Source organism: Saccopteryx leptura, chromosome 5, assembly GCF_036850995.1.
Source record: "Saccopteryx leptura isolate mSacLep1 chromosome 5, mSacLep1_pri_phased_curated, whole genome shotgun sequence".
In the NCBI taxonomy this organism is placed as follows: Eukaryota; Metazoa; Chordata; class Mammalia; order Chiroptera; family Emballonuridae; genus Saccopteryx; species Saccopteryx leptura.
This window is the reverse complement of record NC_089507.1, coordinates 163,651,664-163,676,811: the sequence shown is the minus strand read 5'-3', so window position 1 is coordinate 163,676,811 and position 25,148 is coordinate 163,651,664. Positions and strand designations below refer to the sequence as shown.

The following is a 25,148-nucleotide window of genomic DNA, read 5'->3' as shown; positions in this document are numbered from 1 at the left end:
AGAAAAAAAAAAAACAAAAAAAAAAAAAGGCTTTAAAAAGATTTTCTGCAATTCCCATACCCACTAGTGTGACATTGTATAAGTATAATTCACATCAGAAGTGGATTTCTATTTTAGGAAGAAAGAAAAGAGTGAATTCTCTAAGAACTGTTATTCCTTCTCAAAAATATGACTAAAATTGTTATGATGAACGCAATGCTATGCATCTGCTAAAATTTAATTAAAGTTTAGCTCTCCTTAACAGTGTGAATGGTTTTAAGTATCATTCTTATCTGAATCATTTGTTTTAAACAGTAAGATTTATACTTACATATAGGCAAGCCTCAACAGAGCCTTCCCTACATATTAAGCATGTGTACATTTCCCAGCAGTGTCTCTTATAGTTCAATGCACTGCTTTAAACTTCACAACAAGCAGTCTCCCCAGCTCCCCTATCACGGTTTGAAATCCTAACTTCAACTACCTAATAAAAATCTAAAACTTATATCAGTGGCTGGTTGGGAACTAAGTGTTTGGAATAAGAAGAAGGCAAAAATGTATGTATATATTTAAGTTTTATTGCCATTATCCATCCAGTCTCTTAAACTGTGATAGTGTCTATTGTTTGAATTGATTAGTTTATCTTCGGAGCTTCTGTAGTAAAAGAAGCATTTTAAAAGGATCTTGTTCACTGTTTGGCACATAGTAGGTACTTAGTATTTCTTGAATGAATTTCTAGTCTGACTTCTACAACTCTATATAATTTTTGGATCACGTTAATTGTAGGGCTGTACTCAGTCTGATGAGATGTTCTTGGAGGTAACTTCATCTGGAGAATGAAGTGACATCTCTGATGAACTGGAAATGATGAGTGACACTGATTAAGGGTTAAAATATATTAGACTTTTTTTTAACATTTAAAATTGCATTAATGTTATACAGGCCTTAAACAAAGCACATAAAATGCCTCCCTTCCCCACGTTGTTATCTTTAGTTGTCATTGTGCTGGATACTTTTGCGTGCATACATACAACTTTTTATTGTGCTTTTTTATTTTTTTCAGAGACAGAGAGTCAGAGAGAGGGCTAGGGACAGACAGACAGATAAACAGACAGGATAGGGAGAGAGAGATGAGAAGCATCAATTATCAGTTTTTCGTTGCGACACCTTAGTTGTTCATTGACTGCTTTCTCATATGTGCCTTGACTGCTGGCCTTCAGCAGACCGAGTAAACCCTTGCTCGAGCCAGCAACCTTGGGTCCAAGCTGGTGAGCCTTGCTCAAGCCAGATGAGCCCGCGCTCAAGCTGGCGACCTCGGGGTCTCGAACCTGGGTCCTCCGCGTCCCAGGCGGATGCTCTATCCAGTGCGCCACTGGCTGGTCAGGCTTATTGTGCTTTTAAACTTTATTTATAAACTCTTCCATAGTATATGATCTTCGCAATTGCCATTTGAATGACTGCACACAAAGCTATGTGGTTGCTGTAATATAATTCACCAGGCTGTTTCTTTTGTTATTAACCAAACTTTGCAAAGAACATCTTATGCAGTACAATATGTCAAGAATAAATTTCTAAGAATGCAATTACAGAGTCAAAGGGTAAGGTACACTTATTTCATTTTTTATTTTGTCCTCCTGAGATTAACTAGAGACAGTACTGTATGAAAATCTTTTCACACATTTTTCTTTAGTTTATCTTGTTAACAATCCTTTAAGGCAGTTATCCTCTATCCTTGCACTACAGCTGGAAAAAGGAGCCGGAGCGGGCAGGTAACCTGATCTGGTTTACCAGGTGAGTCCTGGATGGAGGTGACAGCTAAGATACCAAGAGCAAGAATACCTTTGGGGATTTGCTGGAATCCTCGGTCTGGAAATGGTGTCTCTTCCCCCCAGCGACGCTCCATTCGCGGAGCGCAGCAATTCTAACTTGGTTCACCCCACCTGTCTGTGAGCCCTGCACGCCAGGGCGACTAACAAATTCAGTGTGTACAGCACGAACCAAAGCTCTTTTGTAAGTGGGCAGGACACTAAGCCCCTCCTGGTGCCAGGGAGCTCCGCGCCGCCACTTCTTCCCTTGGCGAGATCCCTCCTCCAGTTCGACCTGGGACCCCCAGCTGACAGCGGGCGCCCAGTCCTAGCCCAGCCTCGCGCGCTCGAGTCCCCGGCACCCTGCGCGCGCGCCTCCAGGCCCCGCCCCGGATAGGCCCCGCCCCGCCCTCGGGCCCCGCCTCTCCTCTACCTCCAGCCCGGGTCTCCTCCCCGCCCCCGCAGCCGACGAGTGGCCACGGCGGCCGCAATACCGGGTTCGCTCAGACCCGAGGGCGGGTGGAGGAGGGAGCGGCAGATTCCCGAGTCTGCTCCGGCGCCGCCGAGCACCGCCCGCCTCAGCCGACCGGCTCCGTCGGCTCCGGGCCCCGCCGAGCCGAGAGGAGGGAGAGGCGGAGGCGGCAGCGCGGAGGCGGCGGGGGCGCGGGCGGAGGCGGTGCGGCCGGCCGCGGCTGCCGCTTTGTTGTGCGGCCCGGGCGGAGGAAGGAGAAGCGGGAGGAGGGGGGAGCTCGGCGTCCTGCTCCCTCCGCGGCTCATGGCGACGACGCGCGGCACATCCGGGACCCTCCGGCCGTGGCGGCCGCGGCGCCCGCTGCTCGGGCCGCAGCCCCGGCCGCTGTGCTGACTCGGCCGCGCCTCGTCGTCGCCCCCGCCCCGCCCGCCGGCTCCGGGCCCCGCGCCGCCGGGGACATGTCTAACCCCGGGGGCCGGAGGAACGGGCCCGTCAAGCTGCGCCTGACAGGTGAGGGGTTGGGGGGGCGGGCGGCGGCCGGGCGGCAGGACCAGGCGGGGGGTGCCCGTGGCCTCAGGAAGGGCGGGTGTCGCCATCTGTGCCTGGGGGTCGGGGACGTGGGAGGGCCTAGTTCGGGGAGAGTCCTGGCAAAACCACCCGCCCTTGTTCGGAAATTCTTGAAAAAGTCAAGGGTGACTCTGGGGTCTTTTGTTGAGGGGAGGGGGCTCCTGGTTGCAATTCCAGGGCGGTTGGAGGTCGGAAAGCCTTGGCCGAGGACCACGACTCTCCTGGGGCCCCCGGAAACAGTCCCCGGGCTGTAAAGCCCAGGTGGCGTCCTGGAGGGGGTGAGGTGCTCCTGTGCGGAGATGATTGACTCAGGCGGCGGACTGCGCGCAGTCAACACTCCTTAAAGATGGAGCGCTTAACGGGAGGGGTGTGTGTGTGTGTGCGTTCCCTGGTTGTGAACTTGTTCTCCCACTTGTGCCCTCGTGCGAAAACCCTCACTCTCCGCCGCCAGCCACAGCAGCCGGTGCTACCACCTGAGACTCACACCCCTGGGAGGGAAGGAGACAAGTCGACTTTTCCGGTGTGTCCGCCTGATCCGACGGCTCCGGCTCATTGTACACTCTGTGTTTTGAAAGTGTTTGATTGCAGGGTAGCGTGTTTTGGGTTGCGCTTTGTAGGCCGCAGAACTTGTGTCTTACTTCTAACTCCAGACCGGCTTTACAAACACACTTTTTTTTTTGGTACATTTCTGAAGAGATGCTCATACAAACTTTCAAGTGATGTTTTCTCTCTTCTCAACTTTCCTTTTCTAAATGAGAAAGAATGGAGGGATTGCTAGATAGAAGACTAACTTTGCAAAGTGTTTCTGAGTCCAAGTGCATCAAATCTTTAACACCACAGGTCCATTTTGTTTACAGTGTCATTTTTGGTGTTACCCCATTTTAATTAAGGAAAATTTATTTTTGGTTTGAAAAGTGTAACTGAAATCAGCATAGTTATCCTCGTTTTACTGTTCACTATTAATAAATTACCCACGTTGATCTTTGAATGTGTGGTGAGAGAGCTGGTTTTTCTTAATCTCTCTGTGTGTGCATGCATGTGTAAGAATAAACTGTAATTATGTTTGCTTACACTAGACTTTGAGATTTATATGGACTAATTTTTGTAATTGAATGCTTCTGTGTCAGGCCCCAGTCCACTGGCTGAACTTTCAAGATACAAACTTGCAGTGAATTTGGTATTTGAGAATTTAGCCTATGTTGGTTGCAATTTAAAACATATATTACTTTCATGACAGTTTTACACTCCCTAGGGAAAATTGCAAAAGAATCATTAACTGAGTGGCTCTCAGTGGAAAATCCTGCCTGTCTCCCCTGTTTCCCCCATCCAGTTTCCTTATTTTCCTGTGAATCAATGGAAACCTTTATAAGGGATCTTTGTTGCTTTAGTTTATCTACTGCTGTTCTTTGGAGTCAGTCCTTGTCAGTGATTATAAAAAGAACCTGTGATTCCAGGTGTGGAACGAGCCTCAGAAATAGGCTCTTGGCCATTTCCTTCCTTATAGCCTATATACATAATAAAAAAAAATATGAGAAAACAGGGGTTTTGATTTTCTGCAGATAAAATGGTCTTGAGGTTTTTTTGTGACTCAGTAGATCTTAAAGTGTTTATCTGAGGTTTCCTGACTGCATACGATACATAATAAAAATGCATTAGTGAAGTTAAAAAAGATTATTTTGGGGGGGGAGGAGGGACAATGGATTAAATTTTAGAGTTATTTTGTATTTTTAGATTTTTCTGAGGAATTTTAAATATACTGTGTCCCCTTAATTGTAAAAACAGTTGAGGTATTCTCAGTTTCTTAAAACAGTTGGGAATTTGTCTCTGTCATATTTTAAGATAAAAATATTCAAATATTAAAAACATTGCTCTTTCCCTTTTGGTTACATATGATGGATTTTCTTCTGTTTTGCCGGGAAAGTTAACATATATCTTTTCTTTTTTGTTCATTTACAAATTAGATGGTATATATTTTAACAAATAGATCTCAAGAGCTGGATTCAATTAGCAGCTTTTTAGGACATAAACATTAAAGGGTTAGATGGAAAAGATTGTTTTGACTGACTGGATAAATGACAGGGCTGTGTTTGATGTGCGTCCAGGAATTGGTCTGGAGCTGGTGCCCAACTTTTCAGTCCATCTTGAGAAGCCAAATAAAATATTTAACCTAGGCCTCATTTTATTTTGTTTTGTTTTGCCTTTTTTTTTTTAAGTTGATTCTTTGTTAAGACCTTAAGAAATGTTTGGCATACCTTTAGACTAAGTGTTGAACAGTTCATTGAGATCCAGACTCCATAATAGAGGAAAATCACTTAAAAAAATAAAAAAAGGCAGATCCTACAGTGAATTTTTATGTGGTTTACAATACACTGGAGCTGTACGATGCTTTAAAATTATTTTCTTTATGTTAATACGATAGCAGTATTTTAATTTATAGTGTCTTTGATTTCAGAGTGCTTTATGAACTATAGTTACTCAAATATATCCTTAATGTAGAGAGTTGCCCCTTTACTGAAAGGTATAAACAATTCTTGTGTGGTGACCCCCACACACACTCATTCACTCACTCACTGACTCACACTCATTCACACATACACACAAAGTGAAAGAGAAGAAATATTTGAGCTAGGAGATCTCTGTCCATAACAGATATTAGACTTTTCCACATATTATTCTGAAGACTACAATAACTAGTGAACTGTTTGGTACTTTTTTTTAAAATTGATTTTAGAAAGAGGGGAGGGGATAGATAAAGAAACATTGATTTGTTGCTCCACTTATTTATACATTCATTGGTTGATTCTTGTTCGTGCCCTGACTGGAGATTGAACCCACCATGTTGGTGTATCAGGATGATGGTCCAACCAGCTGGTCTACCCAGCCAGGGCCTGTTTGGTACTTGTTGATGCTAAGAGTGTAGGGCTAATATAATCCTAAATTTGAAATTCCTCAGGCCATTCATTAGTGGTTAAAATCTGATTGGATCCATCAAGCTACTTTTGACTTGTTCATTAAAGTGGGTTCTGTGGTAAAGATACCAATTTCAACAAGTATTTCTAGAGCAAATTAATTATAAAATGTAAAATTTGTATACATTATACATATGAATATCTGATACAGGTTTTTCTTACATATTCTTTGCATTTGGTTATAGTAAAAAATTGGGAGTAATTTTTTTGATGTCATCATTGTTTTTGAAACCAAAGGCTTGAAAAAAGCAGTTTAATATAATTTCTAATATTTAATTTTTTCCATTGATGAAAGAGAGAGAAGGGGAGTGGAAGAGAGAGCAAGAGAAGCATCAACTTGTTATTACACTTAGTTGTTCTATTTAGTGTGTACTCATTGATTGCTTATGTGCCCTGACTGGGGATTGAATGCATGACCTCAGTGTGCAAGGATGACACTTGATTCACTGAGCTATCAGGCCAGAGCCTAATTTCTAATATTTAAAATTCTAAGATATGGAGAAGTAACACATTACTGCTCCAGGCCTTTTTGTAATTTAATTTTTTTTTTACAGAGACAGAGTCAGAGAGGGATAGATAGGGACAGAGAGACAGGAACGGAGAGAGAAGAGAAGCATCAATCATTAGTTTTTTGCGACACCTTAGTTGTTCATTGATTGCTTTCTCATATGTGCCTTGACTGTGGGGCTACAGCAGACTGAGTAACCCCTTGCTCAAGCCAGCGACCTTGGGTCTAAGCTGGTGAGCTTTGCTCAAACTGGATGAGCCCGCGCTCAAGCTGGCGACCTTGGGGTCTCGAACCTCGGTCCTCCACATCCCTGTCCATGCTCTATCCACTGCACCACCACCTGGTCAGGCTAATTTAAATGTTTTTGTATGCTGCTCCTCATACTATTAATTTCTAAAATCCTTGGCAGTAATTAGGTTAACCTTGTCTTACTAATGGAAAATTTACTTCAAAAATCTCACTTTAGATATGCTGGTATGTTAGTAGTTTTCCTACATATTTTATTGATTCAAGGCTTTAAAAATTACAGCTTGATTGTATCTCACAGGTTTCTAAGTAGGAATGTGCCTGTATATCATAATGACTTACTGTAGGGGTGTTAGTGATTTGAATGTCCCCAATTTATTTTATTTTCTTGATTTTTGAGGAGAAAGCCAATCTAGTTTAGCTCCTTCGTTTTAAAGTTATTTCTTCTAGTCTGTTAGACAACAGTTGAACCTGCCTATGTGCTTCATGTAGTTTGGTTTTCATTGTCAAGTAAAGGGTATGTGTGTGTTTTAATCATGGATTCTACCTTTTCCTCTTGATTGAACTGTAACTATCACAACATACTACCGTGTTGTTTATTTAGCATATAATTTAGCATATTTTGCATATAACTCAATTTTCAAGGTAAATGAAAGACTATAGGCACACAAGATTTTTTAAGCCATTTTTGATGTCTTTTAAAGATTTTGAAGGCTTTTAAAGATGTAATATGTCTTACTCCTTTCAAACAGACCATACTTAACAGAACTTAGTGTTTTATCATTGTGAGTATAAATTATTGTGCTGTTCAGTACGTAGTATAATATGTAGAGAGAATATATATGTGTAGAGAGAACGTTTGAGCCTGGCTGTTTGCTGATAGGTTGTTTAATCCTGTTCTTACTGTTTTTCCCTCTATTTCCCCTTGTTTTGTTTACTGTGACTTTCTTTGTTTTAAGAATGCTGGACCCTTGAAATATACTCTTGCAGTCAACATTGTTATGTGTTTCCATTTGACTAACATGTGCTGAATGCTTATTAAGTACCAGATACTATTTTCAGTTTACATCTATTATCAGCTTTAATTCTCACATAGCTCCAAGAGATAGAAACTTAGAGAGATTAATTAAGTACATGTCTGAATCTAAGTTATCTATATTGAAAGTCTGTTACAAACTTCCAAGATTTTGTTTGAAAACAAATACTTTCCATTTATTCGGAATTACCCTTGACATCCTTGCTCATCTTTTAAGGTTCAGCTCCAAGATAACCCTTATCCCTAGAACTTCTTTTGACCTGAGTTGACCTTTCCTCTGAAACTGTGAAGAGTGTTTGTTGTGGCCTTGGCCGGTTGGCTCAGCGGTAGAGCGTCGGCCTGGTGTGCAGGGGACCCTGGTTCGATTCCCGGCCAGGGCACATAGGAGAAGCGCCCATTTGCTTCTCCACTGCCCTCCCCTCCTTCCTCTCTGTCTCTCTCTTCCCCTCCTGCAGAGGCTCCATTGGAGCAAAGATGGCCCGGGCACTGGGCATGGCTCCTTGGCCTCTGCCCCAGGCGCTGGAGTGGCTCTGGTCTCGGCAGAGCGAGGCCCCGGAGGGGCAGAGCATCGCCCCCTGGTGGGCAGAGCTTCGCCCCTGGTGGGCGTGCCGGGTGGATCCCGGTCGGGCGCATGCGGGAGTCTGTCTGACTGTCTCTCCCTGTTTCCAGCTTCAGAAAAATACAAAAAAAAAAAAAAAAAAAAAGAGTGTTTGTTGTTTCTATCTGTAAATTCCATGAATGCAAAATCCTTGGTTTGGTATGGATGAAGAGCTTTTTGGCATTTTATTGAACCAATGCTGGAGACACAGAAGTAGTTCTATGTAATTCTGTGTGTTCTTTTTTTCTTTTTTAACTTTCTTTTTCCTGAAGTTAGAAACAGGGAGGCAGAGAGATGGACTCCCGGGATGCACCTACCGGGATGCACCTGGCATGCCCACCAGGGGCCATTGCTCCGCTGCAACTGGAGCCATTCTAGCGCCTGAGGCGGAGACCATGGAGCCATCCTCAGCGCCAGGGCCAACTTTGCTCCAATGGAGCCTTGACTGTGGGAGGGGAAGAGAGAAATAGAGGGGGAAGGGTGGAGAAGCAGATGGGTGCTTCTCCTGTGTGCCCTGGTTGGGAATCGAACCTGGGACTTCTACAAACCCAGCTGCTGCTCTACTGCTGAGCTAGCTAGCCAGGGCCTTCTATATGTGTTTTTTATGCATGCATTGGTGTGAGGACAAGAGATGAGGTAATAGGGACAGACCCATTTAGGACCCTGTTATAGTTTGCTAAGAAGTTTGATTTTTTTTTTAATTTAAGGCAGTGGGAACCTTTGAAGCATTTCAAGCTTTGATATATTTGATGCTTAGAAACATTAATCTTGGAGCAATAGGGAGGATGAAATGGTATGGGAACTGTGAAGACTGATTTTTTTTTTTTTTTTAGGATGACCAGTTAAATGGATGCTACAGAAACCATTGTTCATGTGATTTTCTTGTTTTAACTTTTATTTATTTCCAAGTTTTGTTATTGCAGATAATCACTATAAACATCTTAGTGTAGAAAACTTTGATTTTTAAAAAATGTTTATTTTTTAGGATATTTCCATAGAAAAAGTGCTATTGTGTTAAAGAGTATGGATACTTTTAAATTTCTTGATTAATTTTTTTTCTGGCTGCGATGAATAAATGTCCTTTTTTACCATTCTGTTATAAGCATCAACTTAATTTTTAAATTTTTTGCTAATTTCATAGTGTGTGGTTTTTAAATATTTACTTGTGAAGTTGAATATTTTCCTCTCTGTTTACTAATTATATTTCTCTTTGTTGATTTGTTTGGCTTTGTCCTAGTTATCTGTGAAGGTTTTAGTTTTTTTCTTATTTATGTGCCTGAGAATTAAAAAGATATTAGTCCGTTGTCATATTTGCTACAAACATTTTCCCCAGTCTGTTATTTGTCTTTTAATTTTGACCATTTTTGGACATGCAGAAAATTTGTTATTTTAGGAGTCAAATCTGTCCAACTTTTGTTTTTCCTATTATTTCTATACTTAGGAAGGCCTTTTTTTTCAAGAGGCGTAGTGAATATTAAGTATTTCTTATTTTAGTGTTTTTAAAAAGTGGTTTAGGAGGCTCTTTCTCCCCAAATTGCTATTTAATCATCACATCATTATTTATTAATCAGTTCTTCTTTTCTATGGTGATGTGATGTCTTTTTAGTTACATTAAATTAGTTATAATAGAATCAGATTAGATTAGAATAGTTTTGTTGAACGCTAAGCCTGCTTTTCACTTTATATTAGTTTTCTGAGTTCAGTATTTGGCAGTTTCTTGCACTTGAATGTTAATTTTTTTTCTTTTGGGTTTTCCACTAATATAATATAATTATTATTAGTATACAAAGTGAGGAATTTTATGTTAATTTATTTTATTTAGAGTAATTTCTGAAAGCACTGACTACTTTTTAAAAAAACTACATTTGACCAGGCATGTATTCTAAGATCAACATGTGTCTTAAGTTTGGCAGTATGTGGTTTCTTGCTAAATACTGACAGCAGACATAAAACTTCAGTTTGAAAATAAATCTTGATGATTCATTTTAGGTAGGAATGACCACGTAGATCAGTGGTAGTCAACCTGGTCCCTACCGCCCACTAGTGGGCGTTCCAGCTTTCATGGAGGGTAGTAGCGGAGCAACCAAAGTATAAATAAAAACATAGATTTAACTATAGTAAGTTGTTTTGTAAAGATTTATTCTGCCAAACTTAGTGAAAATCCGACATAAAAGTACTTGGTAAGTAATTATTATTATATGCTTTAACTTGCTGTAACTCTGCTTTATAAATTTTATAAAGTAAAGTTACTTCCCTACTGTATAAATCACTGTTACTGTAGAACCGATGGGCCGTTAGAAAAGTTTACTACTAACAGATACAGAAGTGGGTGGTAGGTATAAAAAGGTTGACTACCACTGACATAGATGATTATACAAAGGGCATTTCTTTCTTCCCAAAAAGTTTCCTTGTGTCATCCTCAACCCTTGGCAACCAACCATCAGTTTACTTTCTGTCACTATAGTTTTGCCTTCTCTAGAATTTTATGTTAAGTGGAATTGTACAATAGCCTTCTGGGTCAGGCAGGCTTCTTTCACTTAGCACAGTGCTTTGAGATTCATTAATGTTGCGTATCAGATGTTCCTGCTCATTTCTGGAGAATATTGCATTGTACACATATCCCCTATTTTGTTTATTCATTCACATATGTCCTCAGACACTTGTTTCTGGGTTTTGGCTATTATGAATTAAGTTGCTCTGGCCATTTGAGTTTTCTTTATGAACATGTTTTTATTTCTCATGATTGGGATTCTTGGATCGTATGGTAAATACGTATTTAAGTTAAAAAAATTGCTAGCCTGACCAGGCGGTGGTGCGGTGGATAGAGCGTCAGACTGGGATGCAGAGGACCCAGGTTCAAGACCCCGAGGTCACCAGCTTGAGCGCGGACTTATCTGATTTGAGCAAAAAGCTCACCAGCTTGGACCCAAGGTTGCTGGCTTGAGCAAGGGGTTACTTGGTCTGCTGTAGCCCCACGGTCAAGGCACATATGAGAAAGCAATCAATGAACAACTAAGGTGTCGCAACGAAAAACTGATGATGCTTCTCATCTCTCTCCGTTCCTGTCTATCTGTCCCTATCTATCCCTCTCTCTGACTCTCTCTCAGTCCTTGTAAAAAAAAAAAAAAAAAAAAAGAAAATTGCTAAATTGTTTTTCAAAGATATATATATACCATTTTGCATTTTTACCAGCAATTTATGAGAGTTCCACTTGCTCCTAACCCTAGTCAGCACTTGTCAGTCTTTGAGTATAGCCATTCTACTTGGTGCATAGAGATATTTCAGTGTAGCTTTAATTGTAATTCCCTAATTGACCTACATTGTTAACCATCTTTTCATGGACTTATTTGTTATCCATGTTTCTTTTTTTTTTTTTTTTTTTTTTTTTTTTTTTTTCATTTTTCTGAAGCTGGAAACAGGGAGAGACAGTCAGACAGACTCCCGCATGCGCCCGACCGGGATCCACCCGGCACGCCCACCATGGGGCGGCGCTCTGCCCACCAGGGGGCGATGCTCTGCCCATCCTGGGCGTCGCCATATTGCGACCAGAGCCACTCTAGCGCCTGGGGCAGAGGCCGAGGAGCCATCCCCAGCGCCCGGGCCATCTTTGCTCCAATGGAGCCTTGGCTGCGGGAGGGGAAGAGAGAGACAGAGAGGAAAGCGCGGCGGAGGGGTGGAGAAGCAAATGGGCGCTTCTCCTGTGTGCCCTGGCCGGGAATCGAACCCGGGTCCTCCGCACGCTAGGCCGACGCTCTACCGCTGAGCCAACCGGCCAGGGCTGTTATCCATGTTTCTTTGGTTAATATCTCTTGAAATCTTTTGCTCATAGTTCTAAAATTGGGTTGTGTTCTTTTTGGGGGGAGGTTGTGTTCTTACTGAGTTTAGAGAATTCTTTTTGTATTCTGGATACAAGTCCTTCATCAGATAATGTGTTTTGCAAGTTATTTGTCCTGTATTCTCCTCAGTAGTAGCTCAAAGAGTTGTTCTGGTTTTTGACTAAGCCGTTTTCATCAATTTTTTTCTTTATAGTTTATGCTTTTTATGTCCTATCTAAGAAATCATTTCTAAGTCTCAGTTCTAAAAATTTTTCTCCTATGTTTTCTCATGCATTTTTTAATAATATTAGCTTCTACATTTAGATCTATGACCCTTTTAAAGTTAATTTTTTAATATGGTATGAGAGATAAGGTCAAGGTTTTTTTAATTTTTATATGAATACCCCATTTTCCTAGCATTGTTTGTTAAAATACTTCTGTTTCTTCCATTCAATTGTCTTGGCACCTTGGTTGAAAAATCACTTGACAATATGCATATAGTTCTATTTCTGGACTTTTTTCTGTTCCTTTTATTTATGATTCTACCCTTTATAATTTTATCATTTGTAATCTACACTTTTTACAGAATATTTTATTTATTGATTTTATAGAGAGAAGGGGTTTATTTATTGATTTTACAGGGTGGGGGACAAGAAATATCAACTCATAGTTGCTTCACTTCAGTTGTTCATTGATTGATTGCCGTATGTGCCTTGACCGGGCAAGCCCAGGGCTTTGAACTGGCGACCTCAGCATTCTAGGTCAATACTTTATCCACTGCACCACCACAGGCCAGGGTATAATCCACACTTTTTTATTTCTGTAGCTTTAATGTAAGTCTTTTGATTTTAAACATTGATAAAAAGCTTTTTTATAAACCTTTTGATAAGAATAAGTTAATAAGCATAATTGTGTCTCTTAAATTTTGGATCTGTAATGATTTAGGTTCTAGGAATGCTTTAGAGCAGGGGTAGTCAACCTTTTTATACCTACTGCCCACTTTTGTATCTCTGTTAGTAGTAAAATTTTCTAATCGCCCACTGGTTCCACAGTAATGGTGATTTATAAAGTAGAGAAGTAACTTAACTTTATAAAACTTATAAAGCAGAGTTATAGCAAGTTAAAGCATATAATAATTACTTACCAAGTACTTTTATGTCGGATTTTCGCTAAGTTTGGCAGAATAAATCTTTATAAAACAATTTACTATAGTTAAATCTATGTTTTTATTTATACTTTGGTTGCTCCGCTACTGCCCACCATGAAAGCTGAAACGCCCACTAGTGGGCGGTAGGGACCAGGTTGACAACCACTGCTTTAGAGCCTTTATTTCATTTATTCAGCCAAAAAATTTATCAATTTCTTGACATGTGAGACATTATTTTTATTATATAGTATCATGAATGGAGCTATAAAAATCAAAATAAACCTAAATTAAATTTTTCTTTTCAAAATTTCTGTCATGGTCCTTTAAATTTTTTATTATTGTCGTCTTGCTGGCTGAAAGTAAATTGCAACAAGCGTGACTTAACAAGGTTTACCTGCAATCAACTTCCCTCATTTATATTTGAAAAAGTTAGGATATAAAGAATAAAATGAATATGTTGTCTGGGCAAGCCCTCGGTAATCAGGGGTTTTGAACTGGCGACCTCAGTGTTCCATGTCGACACTCTAGGCCAGGCTCAATTTATTTATTTCTCTCTTTCTCTCTCTCTCTCTCTTTCTTTTTTGAGGCAGAGACAGAGAGAGTCAGAGAGAGGGATAGACAGGAAAGGAGAGAGATGAGAAACATCAATTCATCGTTGCGGTTCCTTAGTTGTTCATTGATTGATTTCTCATATGTGCCTTGACCGTGGGGCTACAGCAGACTGAGTGACCCCCCTTGCTTTAGCCAGCGACCTGGCGCTCAAGCTGGTGAGCCTTGCTCAAACCTGATGAGCCTGCGTTCAGCAGACTGAGTGACCCTTTGCGCGAGCCAGCAACCTGGGGCTCACGCTGGTGAGCCTTGCTCAAACCCTACGAACCTGCGCTCGAGCTGGCGACCTCGGGGTCTCAAACCTGGTCCTCCGCGTCCCAGCCCGCTTCTCTATCACACTGCGCCACTGCCTGGTCAGGCCACAATTTTTATCTTTAAGTAATATAGAGAACATTTAGAAAATTAATTGGATTCTCTCCTATGCCTTTATTTTTGGCAGGAAGTAGAAGGGTTTTAGAGAACAGTTTGAATGGCTGGGGATTTTGGAGATGGGGGAATTGTTTGGACCCAAATCTTAAATATTAACTTCTTGTAGCTTGCTGGCCTTTTCAGAAATAGCCTGTAGTTTCACCTTTTGCCAGTAGATGGGGTTATTTCTGTACAGGTAGATGACAAGAATGAGTGAAGACCTGTAAAACTGGTCAACTGTCTAAATGCAGGAACCCATTCGCAATAAATGAAGTTGGAGAATTGAAACTATCAAATGTGATACTGACTTCTAATGCAAACCCATACTTTATTTTTATTTTTTGTATTTTTCTGAAGTTGGAAACGGGGAGGCAGTCAGACAGACTCTGGCATGCGCCCGACCCGGATCCACCTGGCATGCCCACCAGGGGGCGATGCTCTGCCCATCTGGGGCTTCGCTCTGTTGCGACCAGAGCCACTCTAGCGCCTGAGGCAGAGACCACAGAGCCATCCTCAATGCCCGGGCCAACTTTGCTCCAGTGGAGCCTTGGCTGCAGGAGGGGGAAGAGAGAGACAGAGAGGAAGAAGAGGGGGAGGGGTGGAGAAGCAGATGGGCGCCTCTCCTGTGTGCCCTGGCCGGGAATCGAACCCGGGAGTCCTGCACGCCAGGCCGACGCTCTACCACTGAGCCAACCGGCCACGGCCCACAGCCATACTTTACAATAAAGTTTCTTTTTAAAAATTATTATTTATTTATTTATTATTTTTTTTACAGAGACAGAATGAGTCAGAGAGGGATAGACAGGGACAGAGAGAGATGAGAAGCATCAATCATCAGTCTTTCATTGCGCCTTGCAAAACCTTAGTTGTTCATTGATTGCTCTCTCATATGTGCCTTGACCGTGGGCCTTCAGCAGACTGAGTAACCCCTTGCTAGAGCCAGTGACCTTGGGTTCAAGCTGGTGGGCTCTTGCTCAAACCAGATGAGCCCCCACTCAAGCTGGCGAGCTCAGGGTCTCGAACCTGGGTCTTCCGCATCCCAGTCCGATGCTCTATCCACTGTGCCACCGCCTGGTCAGGCTACAATAAAGTTTCTTATATAAACTATATGCTGTATGTTTTTTGTCATAAGAATTGCAAACATTAATGTTTAATTCTATTTTTAATTTTGTCTGATCTTATATCATCAGGTTTTGTTTTTTTTAATATTTATTGATTTTTTAGAGAGAGAGGAGTGAGAGAGAGAGAGACAGAGAGAGAGAAGGGGGAGAAGCAGGAAGCATCAACTCCCATATGTACCTTGACCAGGCAAGCCCAAGGTTTCGAACCGGCGACCTCAGTGTTCCAGGTCGACGCTTTATCCTACTGCGCCACCACAGGTCAGGCCCATCAGGTTTTAAATATAACTTTTTCTACAGAAGAAGAAAACCTTTTGATTGATCAGATTATTCAGAATCATATGAATCTAATACTATAAGGTTGAAAGTGTTTTTTACATTGAATTTTTGTGAAGGAAGAATAATGGAAAAAATTTTTTTTAAGTTTAAGAAAATAAAATGGCATTTGATACATTCAAAATACCAGGTGTAACACAATACTTAGTACATACTACATCTTCAGTAAATATATGTGAGTTAAAGAATAATTAACAGCCCCACTGGAGAGCTCTGTTGGTTAGTGTTGTCCCGAAGCACAGAGGTTGCTGGTTTGATCCCTGATCAGGGCACATACAGGAACAGCTCTATGTTCCTCTCTCTCTCTCTCTCTCTCTCTCTCTCTCTCTCTTTCTCTCCCCCACTTTCTCTCTCTCTAAAAGAAAAATTAGTAAATAAAAAAATTTTTTTTTTACAGAGACAGAGTCAGATAGATAGGGACAGACAGGAAGTCTGTAGAAGTAGTTTTCTACTTCCTAGTTGTTTTGAATTTTTCTTTATTTTTTTAAGTGAGAAGAGGGGAGAGAGATGAGAAGCATCAATCACTAGTTTTTCATTGCGACACCTTAGTTCAGCGGTTCTCAACCTGTGGGTCGCGACCCCGGCGGGGGTCAAACGACCAAAACACAGGGGTCGCCTAAAGCCATCACTGACAATTATACCTTAGTAATTTCAACAATGTTAAGTTATAAAGATAAAAGACTGAAGTATTCATTTGTTAATATTTGACTTGATGAATATAACTCTTTTACCATACTTTGTAAAATTTACTTTTTAACAAAGTAAAGATCAATTTGATTTCACTGTCGGAAGATTTGTTTTTGCAGTGTCAGCTAAAAAAATTCACACATGACTAATCTGTCAATGTTAGGACAATAATAAAAATATTTTGGAGCTCTATTTTTTTTTTTCAGTGAGAGGAGGGGAGGTAGAGACAGACTCCTGCATGTGCCCCAACTGGGATCCACTGGGCAAGCCCACTAGGGGACGATGCTCTGCCCATCTGGGGTGTTGCTCCATTGCTCAGCAACCAAGCTCTTCTTAGTGTCTGAGGCTGAGACCATGGAGCCATCCTCAGCTCCTGTGGCCAACTTGCTCCAATTGAGCCATGGCTGCGGGGTGGTGAGGTGGTGGGGTGGTGGTGATGGTGAAGAAGTGAGAGGGGGAGGGGTGGACAAGCAGATGGGCGCTTCTCCTGTGTGCCCTGATCAGGAATTAAACCCAGAACATCCACACACAGGGCTGATGGTCTACCATTGAGCCAACTGGCCAGGGCTCTACAATTTTAAAGTATTTTCACTTATTATTTAATTACTATTCAGATCCTGGCTTTATTGGTATTCTGAATCAGTGAAAGTGAAAGGAGAACCTTTAAGGTTGAGAAATGTTTTTCTCAAATCTTAGGAAGAGAATAGTAATAGATTTTTTTTTTTTAACAGAGACAGAGAGTCAGAGACAGGGACAGACAGAGACAGATAGGAATGGGGAGATGAGAAGCATCAATTATTAGTTTTTTGTTGCGCATTGTGACACTTTAGTTGTTCATTGATTGCTTTCTCATATGTGCCTTGACTGCGGGCCTCCAGCAGACCGAGTGACACTTTGCTCAAGCCAGTGACCTTAGGTCCAAGCTGGTAGATTTTTGCTCACGCCAGATGAGCTCGTGCTCAAGCTGGTGACCTCGGGCTCTTGAATCTGGGTCCTTGGCATCCCAGTCCAACGTTCTATCCACTGCGCCACCACCTGGTCAGGCAGTAAATAGATTTTTGATGGAAAAATTGGTTCAACTATTTCAGTTCTATCAAAATGAGGCTGGTTGTACCAAAGTCATTTGTTATAAAATATGAATCCTTATGTGTTTTGGTTTTCTACTTCCTAGTTGTTTTGAATTTTTCTTTATTTTTTAAGGGAGAAGAGGGGAGATAGACTCCCACATGTGCCCCGACAGGGATTTACCTGGCAACTCGAATTTGGGATTGATGCTTGAATTGACCCAGCTATCCTCAGTGCCCAGGTCTGATGCTGGAACCAGTTAGCCACTGGCCGAAAGAGGGGAAGAAGGAGAGAAAGGGGAGAGAAGCAGATGGTTGTTTCTGTTTTGTGCCTTGACCGGGGATTGAACCCAGGATGTCTGCATGCTGGGCTGATGCTCTATCCACGGAGCCAACCAGCCAGGGCTGCCTTTTTTTTTATTTTTAGCAAAAGACAGAGACAGTGACAGTGACATGAAGGGAGAGTGATGAGAAGCATCAGCTCGTAGTTGTGTCACTTTAGTTGTTCATTGATTGCTTTTCATACATGCCTTGACTGGGTTTTCCACTGAGCCAGCCAGTGCCCCCTTGCTCAAGCCAGCGACCTTGGGCTTCAAGCCAGAGACCTTTGGGCTCAAGCCAGTGGTCATGGGATTATGTCGATGATCCCATGCTCAAGCTGGTGATCCTATGGTCAAGCCAGTCATCTTGTGCTCAAGCCAGATGATCCCATGCTCAAGCTGGTGACCTTGGTGTTTCGAATCTGGGACCTCAGCATCCCAAGTTGATGCTGTATCCACTGTGTTATCACCAGTCAGGTCATTTTGAATTTTTCTTATTTTAGGTAGGTAGGAAACCAATCTATATATATTTTTTACTTTAAATGGAGTTGGGTCTGGCTTTAGCTCAGCGGTTCCTTCAAGTCAAGTTTGCTTGACCTGTGGGCGCCCTCTAACTCTTTAAAAAAAAGAAAGAGAAAAAATGGGATTGATGATGATATTTCAAGTTTCTTCTGATTTCCAGTTTCGTTAACCTGTTTTTTTTTTTTTTTTTGTATTTTTCTGAAGTGAGAGGCGGGGAGGCAGAGAGACAGACTCCTGCATGCACCTGACTGGGATCCACCCGGCATGCCCACTAGAAGGTGATGCTCCACCCATCTGGGGCATTGCTCCTTTGCAACTGGAGCTATTCTAGCACCTGAGGCGGAGGCCATGGAGCCATCCTCAGCGCCGGGCCAACATTGCTCCAATGGAGCCATGGCTGTGGGAGGGGAACAGAGAGATAGGGAGAAAGGAGAGGGGTAAGGGTGGAGGAGCAGATGGATGCTTCTCATGTATGCTGTGGCCAGGAATTGAACCCAGGCAATCCATACGCTGGGTCAATGCTCTGCTACTGAGCCAACTGGTCAGGACCCAGTTTGGTTAACTCGTAAGTCTGTTTTCTCTAACTAGAAAGAGGTCTTGGGATGAGGATGAAATGTTTACATATTCATTCATTGAAGATTTGTTTGTTGAGAGTCTTAGATGCACCTGACACGAAAGTGTAGGTTCTAGGGTATCAAGAAGAGATTTGGACCCTAATCTTGCTTTCAAGGAACTTACAGTATAAACAGAGACAAGACTGGATGGTTGAAATAACCAGTTATTGCTAAGTTAGTGGTACATGAAATGAGGGTGAAATAAAAAGAAAGAAACCAAAAGACATGGGAGGGAGCTCAGTTTTGAAGGGAGCTCAATTTTCAGATTCTAAAATTGATGTTTTTTTATATTTCTTTCTTCCACCTTACAAAAGAAAGGCACACCTCTGGCTATCCCAAAGTATGTATTGTCCTCTGATGAGAGGCAGCAAAGAGACAAATCAGAATATTGGTGAGGTTGAGAAGGCATTAACTTCATTGACTGATTAACAGCTTTACACAAGTCACATGGTTTCCAATCTTTAATCTTCAGCAAATTGAAGGACCTGATCAAGTTGTTAGCTGATCATTAAAAGTAATTTTATAAAAATTAAGGAAGTCAAGTAAATGCCATTACTTTCCTGAAAGTTAGAAAAATCATAATAGATTATTGTGATTTTTTTTGGCATATAAAAATTTAAAATAATTTGGCTTTACTACAATAAAACTCTCATGTGCTTATTTATGTGAATAAGTTTTCTTAGCACTTATATTTAAAATAATGAAAACTAGGAATAGAATATTTATAATAAACATTTACTCATAGATATATGAATTAATTGAAAATAAGAAACCCTTATCCATCTTATAAAGAAATGCATCTTCGGTTCTTTTCCTTCCCTTCCCTATTTTTGAATAATTCTTATTTTCTAATCAGGATGTAGAAAAGGTATATTTGGTTGGTATGTCTCATGTCTGTTTTATATCCCCCACTTTTATCTATGAATTTTCTTTGGATTTATTTTAGAAACTAGATCTATTAAATACCTTCATCTAAAAACCTCTTTATAATTTGGATCTAGCATTGTTTCTCATTATGCCTGTGTTCCCCACTCTGAACTCATCTTTTCTTATTCTCCTTACATTCTCTGATGTATCCAAGTTTTTGACAGTGTTTTTTCCTTAGACTCGGTTATATTTCTTCCTTTGTCTTCCTGCAAAATTGACTCGGCCCTTAAGACATTGCTGAAACATTATCTCCTCTTAGAAGTCTTCCCATACTTCCCCAGTCTGTTAGGTGTCTCTCTCCATCAATTAGGGTCCAATAGGAAACAGTTAACGGAGTTCCCACAGTAAGTGAAAAGGAGTGTCATGAAGAGACTATTTACAATGAATGGGCAGGGATTAGAGAGTCATCAAGGAATAGTGCTATATTTAGGGACTAGCAAAGATAGGAAACTGCACCATTTTTGGGCCAGCAAGGGCAAAAGGAACAATTATTTTGGCAACCTATAGAGACCCTTGCTGTTGCTTCTGATTTACTGAACCCAATTTGAAGCTAGAGGGGAAAGGGAGCCCAGTTTATGTAGTTTATAAAGGTCAGTCTCCTAAGACACTGAGCTGCTGGATAAAGGAAGGAGAATGGTTCTGGAAGAGCAAGTAGAGAACATCCAACACTCCCCTATTTATACTCCTAAAATACTTGAGCATACTTCATTGTATCAATTATCATATTGACTTAAAATTCGTTGGTTGTATTAACTTTTCCCTATAGCACCATGAACTCCTTTGTAGCTATGAACTCTTATTTATATTTGAATACCCACAGTACTCATTAGGTATTTGTTTGTTAAATGAATAAAAATATAAAAGGAGATGATGAGATGTATAACTTAAAAGGCCTGTCCTACTTAGTGGTAATGTGTGATAATTCTTAGTTAAAAGGAGAGTAAATCTAATAATATTTGCTTTGTTTGGCGGTTTTAATGCTTCTTCAATAACCGGTTTACTCATTTTGAAGAGAGGCCAGGGATTAATTTAGGCCATAGTAGATTACTGCATTTAGAAGGATTTTCATACAGAACTCTGAGTTGGTTGTTTTACTCACAGTTCAAGTAATTCCAGTGGTGGTCTAAGCCTACCTCCAAGAAAGACTCAAGCTATTCTAGTCTCCCAAGTGGAGAGAGAGACACATGAGCAAAAGCAAAGACTAAAATGCCTAGTTCTATATATAGAGTAGGATAGGTAGGGGAAGAAAAGGAACACCTGGTCATATTGTATACACTGACTTGAATGATAGGCTAAGGAGTTTGGATTTTATCCAGTAGGTAGTCAGGAGTTAAACATTTCCAAACAAGGGAAGAATTTTAAATTTATAATTAACTTCCCATTCATCTCAACCCTAATGATCAAATTCTTCTTTTTTCTTTTGAGATTTTTCTTGACCCATCCTTTCCTTTTACATCTTAACTCATTCCACTACCATAATTCAGTTCTTAATGCATCAGACTGAGATTGTTGCTGTAGGTAACAATTGTTTTCTCTGCCTTAAGCACTTAGTTATGCAGCCCATTCTGGACATCAATATTAGATTAATCTTACCTAGAGCTTCATTTTGATCATGTTTTTCTCCTTAGCACCTTTAGTATCTCCCTGTGTTGACAGGGTAAGATGCAGACTTCTTAGCCTGTCATTCAAGGCATTCCAAAAATTAAGCCAGTCAGCCTTTTAAGCCTTACCTTTCTCCTTTTATTTAACCTGGATTCTAGAGAACTTGTTGTGAATGTTCCTTTTCCTCTCTCATATATCTAGCCCCTTCCAATTTTAAAATTGTGTCTATTTCTTTCTTCCTCCTAGATTATCCTTTCTCTAGTCTCATCTCTACTGGTTAAAAGTTATATCCGTCTTTAGAGTTCAAGTTAACATTGTATCTTCCTGTACAGCTTGCTTGCTTGCTTGTTTATTTATTTATTTATTTTACTTAAGGCACTTGTCACTTAATGCTTTCTACTGTACTTTACCTTGCTAGATTCTATAACATAGTTACGGTATTTATTTTCAACACACAATGCCTCATATACTTGTGCTTGGTAAATATTTGTTCTTTTCATTGTGTTTTCCTACTTTGGACTACCTTTTGTGCCCTAATTTGATGATAGTTTTATGTTTCTTAGTCATGGTTTCTCCACTAGATTATAATTTATTTTATTTTATTTTATTTTATTTTATTTTATTTTTTTTTGTGGCAGAGACAGAGTCAGAGAGAGGGACAGATACAGGGACAGACAGACAGGAAGGGAGAGAGATGAGAAATATCAGTTCTTCGTTGCGGCTACTTAGTTTATTGATTGATTTTTCATATGTGCCCTGCCCCCTTGCTCAAGCCAGCGACCTTGGGCTCAAGCTGGTGAGCCCTGCTCAAACCAGATGAGCCCATGCTCAAGCTGGTGACCTTGGGGGTCTCGAACCTGGGTCCTCCACATCCCAGTCCAATGCTCCATCCACTGCGCCACCGCCTGGTCAGGCTAGACTATAAAATTCTTAAGGGCAGGAAATATGTCTGATCTATACTTGGAGAATCCTTCCATAATATATACATAATGTCCTTACTTAAAAAAACAACAACCTGTTTTAACAGATTAAAATTTTTTTGGCTATTAGTGGGTTAAAAATGTAACCATCGCCTGACCTGTGTTGGCACAGTGGATAAATCATCGATCTGGAATGCTGAGGTTGCTGGTTCAAAACCCCGGGCTTGCCAAGTCAAGGCACATGCAAGAAGCAACTACTATGAGTTGATGCTTCCTGTTCCTCCCCACATCTTTCTCTTTCTCTCTCTCCTCCCTCTAAACCAGTGGTCCCCAACCCCCGAGCCACAGACCGGTACCAGCCCGTGGGCCATTTGGTACCGGTCTGCAGAGAAAGAATAAATAATTTACATTATTTCCGTTTTATTTATATTTAAGTCTGAACGATGTTTTATTTTTAAAAAATGACCAGATTCCCTCTGTTACATCCGTCTAAGACTCACTCTTGACACTTGTCTCGGTCACGTGATACATTTATCCATCCCACCCTAAAGGCTGGTCCGTGAAAATATTTTCTGACATTAAACCGGTCTGTGGCCCAAAAATGTTGGGGACCACTGCTCTAAACAAAACAAAACAAAAGTAACCATTATATTTAATTTCTTTGATTCTTAGTGTGGTAATCATATTTTTACATTTTTATTTGCCATTTCTTCTGTGAATTGCATGTTTATATTATTTTAACCATTTTCTAGTCTGTCTGAATTTTTTCTAATTGACTTGTAGACACTTTTTATAGGGTCCTGACCCTATATTAACCCTTTGTTATACTCTTATTTTGTTTGTCATTTCTTTTTTAACTTTGTTTATGGTAACTTTTGCCATACAGAATTTTTTAAATGGTTAATTGTTGTGATGCAATTAAAATTAAATATTACATAAAGATTAAATCTGGCATTATAGTTATTATGCTAGTTTCTAACTTTTAGAGGAAAATTGATAAATCTTAACTGATTATAGTTTTATTTTATTTACTTGCTGTCACTGTAACATGAACATTTAAAAACCATCCTCCTAGAAAGCAATCAATGAACAACTAAGGTGTCGCAACGAAAAACTAATGATTGATGCTTCTCATCTCTCCGTTCCTGTTTGTCTCTATCTATCCCTCTCTCTGACTCTGTCTCTGTCCCTATAAAAAAACAACAACAACAACAACAAAAACATCCTCCTAAGTATAAAGTGGCATACAGGCCTCCTTTTGTTCCTGATTTTCAATTAGGACAATAATTTAAATAGCTGGGTTGTGTCAACTGTTGAAATTGAAATGATTCAACTTTTAAAGGGCAATAGTTTCTATCTGTATAGCTTTTCTTAAAGTTCTTTTTTTCCACAGAGTTGATTCAATTTGGAATTGATACATTTTTCTGAAGTATGAAACCTCTATTTTCTGTGAAAAAATAGGAAAAAGGAAAGTGAAATCTTCTATCACTTTGGACTGAAGGCTGTCTTTTCTGATGTTCTCTTAAGCACATAATTATGCTACTTGAACATAAATTCAAAGCATATACAAGAAGAACTTGTGTCTCTTCAACAATTTTAAACATATTTTCTGTGAAAATACTCTAGTGGAAATTCTGTCCTAAATAAGTGCTTAGTAAACTGATTCTAGTATGTTTAATCCCTCTCAAAATAGAAAAAAAAATTTTTTTTTTGTGATAGAGACAGAGAGAGGGACAGATAGGCACAGACAGGAAGGGAGAGAGATGAGAAGCATCAATTCTTCATTGCGCTCCTTAGTTCTTCATTGATTGCTTTCTCATATATGCCTTGACTTGGGGACTACAGCAGAGCAAGTGACCCCTTGCTCAAGCCAGCGACCTTGGGCTTCAAGCCAGTGACCGTTGGACTCAAGCCAGTGACCATGGGCTCATATCTGTGATCCCACGTCAAGCCAGTGACCCCGGACTCAAGCTGGTGAGCTCGTGCTCCAGCTGGATGGACCTGTGCTCAAGCTGGTGACCTAGGGGTCTGGAACCTGGGTTCTCTGCATCCCAGTCCAACTCTCTGTCTACTACGCCACCTCCTGGTCAGGCAAAATAGAAAATAATTAAAAAAATAGCAAGCCCTGGCTGGGTAGCTCAGTTGGTTAGAGCATCATTCTGATATGCCAAGGTTGAGGGGGTTTGATCTCTGATCAGGACACATATAAGAATCAACCAATGAATGCATAAATAAGGGGAACAACAAATTGATATCTATCTCCCTCCCTCCTTTCCCAGCTCCCTCCCTCCTTCTCCTCTCTAAAATCAATTTAAAAAAATTAAAAAAACCAGGCCCTGGCCGGTTGGCTCAGCGGTAGAGCGTCGGCCTGGCGTGCGGGGGACCCGGGTTCGATTCCCGACCAGGGCACATAGGAGAAGTGCCCATTTGCTTCTCCACCCCCACCCCTTCCTTCCTCTCTGTCTCTCTCTTCCCCTCCCGCAGCCAAGGCTCCATTGGAGCAAAGATGGCCTGGGCGCTGGGGATGGCTCCTTGGCCTCTGCCCCAGGCGCTATAGTGGCTCTGGTCGCGGCAGAGCGACACCCCGGAGGGGCAGAGCATCGCCCCCTGGTGGGCAGAGCGTCGCCCCTGGCGGGTATGCCGGGTGGATCCCAGTCGGGCGCATGCGGGAGTCTGTCTGACTGTCTCTCCCCGTTTCCAGCTTTGGAAAAATACAAAAAAAAAAAAAAAATTAAAAAAAAACATAAAATTCATCTTGAAAAATTTTCAGGATTGCAGGGTTTTCTCCAAGATTGTAAGGGTGATTTAACAATAAAAAACATGGTAATTGATCACATTAAAGAATAAAATAGAAAAAGCATATGTTCATAATTGACTCA

General features: G+C 40.9%; 1 protein-coding gene across 1 annotated transcript in view; it reads left to right on the top strand.

Annotated features, from left to right (window-relative positions):
• The first annotated feature begins 2,636 nt into the window (after window positions 1–2,636).
• The window catches only part of SMURF2 (SMAD specific E3 ubiquitin protein ligase 2), a 120,207-nt gene continuing 97,695 nt past the window's right edge, over window positions 2,637–25,148 (top strand). Inside the window, exon 1 of the mRNA XM_066386436.1 lies at window positions 2,637–2,766. Coding sequence (XP_066242533.1) covers window positions 2,715–2,766 — 52 coding nt within the window. The 5' untranslated portion in view covers window positions 2,637–2,714. The remainder of the gene's footprint in view (window positions 2,767–25,148) is intronic.